This window comes from Etheostoma spectabile, chromosome 6, assembly GCF_008692095.1.
Source record: "Etheostoma spectabile isolate EspeVRDwgs_2016 chromosome 6, UIUC_Espe_1.0, whole genome shotgun sequence".
NCBI lineage: Eukaryota > Metazoa > Chordata > Actinopteri > Perciformes > Percidae > Etheostoma > Etheostoma spectabile.
The window spans coordinates 2,939,479-2,943,655 of NC_045738.1; the positions used below are offsets into that span (position 1 = coordinate 2,939,479).

A 4,177-nucleotide genomic window follows, 5' to 3' on the forward strand; every position below is an offset into this window, starting at 1 on the left:
ACACACACACACACACACACACACACACACACACAAGAAGAAGCATCCCTGGAGATATGCCATTCTCTTAGCGGGCGATTCTCAGACATTGCAGTGGACCTCTACAATGAAAATATAAACAGCAAACAAGCAAAGACGGGCCAGGAATTTAATATAATTAAAACACAGAAAAGCAATGCTAAAGCAAAATGTGGTCATCCAGGTTTTACAGTGAAAACATTTGTTAAAACTAGAAAGACAGCTACTTTGAATGACTACATTGCATCTTATTTTCAGCAGTAACAAGGCCCTCCAGATGGAATTAGCTCAAGAGTGTTTTTCAATCCATAAACTGTACAATTGTACTTACATTTACGTAACTGCAAATAAGTAACATCAGAGGAGTTTATGTCTCGTTCCCCAGTTGCCACACTCTGTCTCCAGTGATTGTTAAGTTATAAATGAATATGTGTTTGTGAGTCCAAGACTGAAAGGATTAGTGTGCATTCATTAAGTCCTTTATTCTCTAGTACAGACTGCTAAGAGGGCTATAACACTTGAGTCCTACTGGCGTAGAACTGCTTCACTTAGCTTACTTAATGTCATTCTGACAGTAATGTTTTCTTTATATTCATACAGAAGACGAGGACCACCAAGTCAAGAATTCTCCACAGAGAGGTTCAGGTGTACCAGCACTTGTACATTCAGCAAAATCAGCCAACATACCGTATGGTATTTTTAGACTTTTATCTGACACAAATTGGATGGACATTTGAAAGAGTAAAAACTAAAACTAAAAATATTAAACACCACGTAAACAAAAAACAGAGCTTGTCTTTGGTTCACACACTTCAATCCAGTACAATATGACCAATAACTTCTGTCATGAACCGATCATCTTAATAAATCTACACAATTTTGGATTTGGAAACCAGTTAATTAGTCGTGTAGCTTTTGTCATGCTGTATATCATGTTAATATGAACATAACTAACAACTAATTGTGCTACCAAGTTGCATCCCACCCTTTCTTATAAGACAATTCAGTGCAATTACATTTTCTATATACTGTAGTTTGCAATTTGCACACAGCCAGTTCCCTACTATTGCTGCCAGGTGTGTTTGAGAACCTTATTAAATCCATGCAAAAATGCCACTTAGGGTTAAAACATATTAAATAAAATGTATATCTGTGAACTGTACGTCATGTGTTGGCCATTAAATCTGACTAAACAGTATAATGTGCGCTAAAAAAGAAGATGAACTACCACCAAAACATTGTTTTGGCATGTACTGGATGTGTTTAGGGGATTGTCTTAGCTAACTAACAGGTGGTGTTCACTGAGTTTACTTTTCCATTCATTAGTTATTCATTTGCTAATTTGGGCAAAAGTGCAATACACATGAAATACACTTGGACTAATGAGACTGGAGGAAGAAACGTCTGTGCATGACAAGCATGCACTTTAGCCAGTGGGTTTTAAGTAAATTTAAGTCAAGTAGAAGTTGATTTTTTGTCCAGACCAGACCAACAATGCACCGAGTCAAGTAGAATACTGAAAGGACTGCTTGATGAATTTCTAGATTCATTAGATGGCTGTAATCAGATTTCTTTCATACTTTGTTTGCCTCTCACTCTTTCCAGTATATCAGTGTCTGATTGGCATCTTATATTAATTCTAAGCCAAAATTGTAAAACATGTTATGTATTGCTTTCAGTTATTTCCTTCTCCCTATGGTCTCCACGCTAATTCAGTATGACAAGAACACTAATGCTGTGTTTATATTAACAGTTGTCCCAGGATGAGCTACATTTCTTAAATTTGGCTCCAGGGCTCTGTATTTCTTCTAGGTCAGTTAGTGCAATTGCGGTACTCACTTGGTAAATCAATCCAAATGCTGCCAAAATAAAAAAAATAAAACTTTCAAAGGAACTGACTCTACAGTCCTTTTGACTGACACACACAACCAACCAACACATATCAGACTTATCTACTCCCCCCATTCTCATCTAAACCCTTCCGCAACCCGACTCTGTGCATGTTCAGACTTACCACCCCTGTGCATGTGGACAGTGCCACCGACGAGTTGACCCTTGACCTCAGCGACCCCTGGTAAAAGCAAAGGTTGTCCTGCTCGTAGGCCCTCAGGCTTTTGGTGCCGTTCTTTCCCAGGACCTGGATGGCGAAGCCAGGTGCGATCAGGCTTTCCGAGGCCTCCCTCAGCTCCATGTGGAAGTCCTGCCCCAAGCCACTCAGCCGGAAATGAACAATTTCGCTGCTGCTGTCGCTGTTTGATAAACCTGCATCTGGGTCCAGGGATCTGCATCGCCTTCTGCGCTGGTGGTGGGCAACTTTATGAGAGATGTAAATGCCTTGGTGGTTGACCTCGTAGGGAGATACAATCTCATATTCTGGATTACAGATAAAGGAAGAAAGAAAATAAGATTATTGGGTGTTTTCACAAAGTGAATTAAAATGCAATGATAACATATATAGAGGAAGCAGCCAGTTTGAAGGCAAAATCTACTCTTTTGACAATTAAATTTATAGAGATGTCATGGGATCAAAACAGCGGGAGAGTCTGCTGAGAGAAAGCTATGATGTCATGAAATATATTTAGTAAATGCAACTTGGCAAACATTAAGCACATTGTCTGTGTGGTCACTTGATCTGTCATTTGCTGTGACATAGTGAATGCTTGGTTGCATTATGGACTGAACCGAAACAACATTTTCCCTTTGGAAAGTTTCCTTGACCTGAATCATATACTTTTGCTGGCAGGGTCATGAAGTAGTTACAAAAAAAGGAAGGGTTTTAGACCATTCCAACACAGGTCTAATGGTGGAGAGTGTATTGTGTTTGACCTAGTGTTTTACTACAGTTTTTACTACAGCTCAGGCTGCAGGTCATAAAGGGAGGCAGGTCACAGGCCTGGCCTTTTAGACCGGTTAAATATCCAATGGTGCTGTGGCCACTAACACACAACAAACTAACAGGCTTTCCTCCAAAGGTCAAATCAAAGGAGTAGCTGACTCATTCAGCTGAACCACAATGAGTTTTCCAGAGCAAATCATGACAGTTGATGCTGCTCCTGTCCATCCTCTGAGGCAGAACGGAGAATGGGCTGACCTACTAAAGCAGGGAATCCTGTATAAGTAATGGAGCCTTTCATGGTCTTTATAGCTGTGGATATATTGCAGGGTTAGATATAACATGCCTGTTGCATGCACAACACATTATAAAATGCAACAAAATGTATTGAAGTGTGAATTGTTTTATGCTTAACTGATGCTAGGAGAAATTTGACACAGTGTTTTACAGTAACTTTTGTTACTGTGGTGGGATCTTAATGATAATAGAGTCTCTGGTGGTGTGCACCATCAAACACACCTTGACACATTATGCACTTGAGACACTTTGGGTCTATGAGTAACCACAAAGCAAAAAAATAAAACAGCGTCATTGTTGATTTTGTTACAGTGTTGTAATTGCCATTGCAAATGTGCCCACTCTTGTCAGCCTAAAGTGCACAGAAATAACAGCAAGAGCCAATTTTAGTTACTGTACAGTATGGCCTGGTTTAGCAAGCCGAATAATAATTAAATATAGCACAGAGACAGAGAGAGAGACAGGCAGACAGACATGTTTTGGCAGTGGGAGAAACATGCAGGGTGGCAGACAGTGTGTCATCACTGGCAGTGTGAATGCCTGAGGTTTGACTCTGGCTATTTGGTGCATCTTGAGCGGACTTGAAGCCCCTACCCACAACATGACAGATGCTTATTAGTGGATGCATTTATTTAAAGCACCTTGCAGTACTATGACTGCATGCAAGCTTGGGTGGTCACAGTGGGAAGCAATAACCTCCAACCCCTTAAAGTGTTAGAACCAAGATCAACCCAAAGAGTAACATAACTGCAAAGAGCAAACACATATTTCAAGTGTCAAGTATTTTCTGTGCAGACACCAAAGCACTTAGGCAAAACCAGAAAATGGTCTTCTCTATCTTTGGCGTTTTTGTCCACCAACCCCCAACACACACTTACACATTTACAGCTAGTCAACTGTGTTTGTTCCGCCCTAACTCAAAAACCAGCTGCAGTGACCCATGTCTGACAGTTTACAAACACAGTCTCTGCGGGAACATAGTGCACGTGCACACACACACACACACACACACACACACACACACACACA

The 4,177-nt window shown here is 40.5% G+C and overlaps 1 protein-coding gene across 1 annotated transcript in view; it reads right to left on the reverse strand.

Annotated features, from left to right (window-relative positions):
• Positions 1-4,177, reverse strand: part of adamts16 (ADAM metallopeptidase with thrombospondin type 1 motif, 16) — a 51,216-nt gene that overhangs the window by 45,169 nt on the left and 1,870 nt on the right. The window contains exon 3 of the mRNA XM_032518435.1: positions 2,033-2,391. Within this exon, the coding sequence (XP_032374326.1) occupies positions 2,033-2,391 (359 nt within the window). The remainder of the gene's footprint in view (positions 1-2,032; positions 2,392-4,177) is intronic.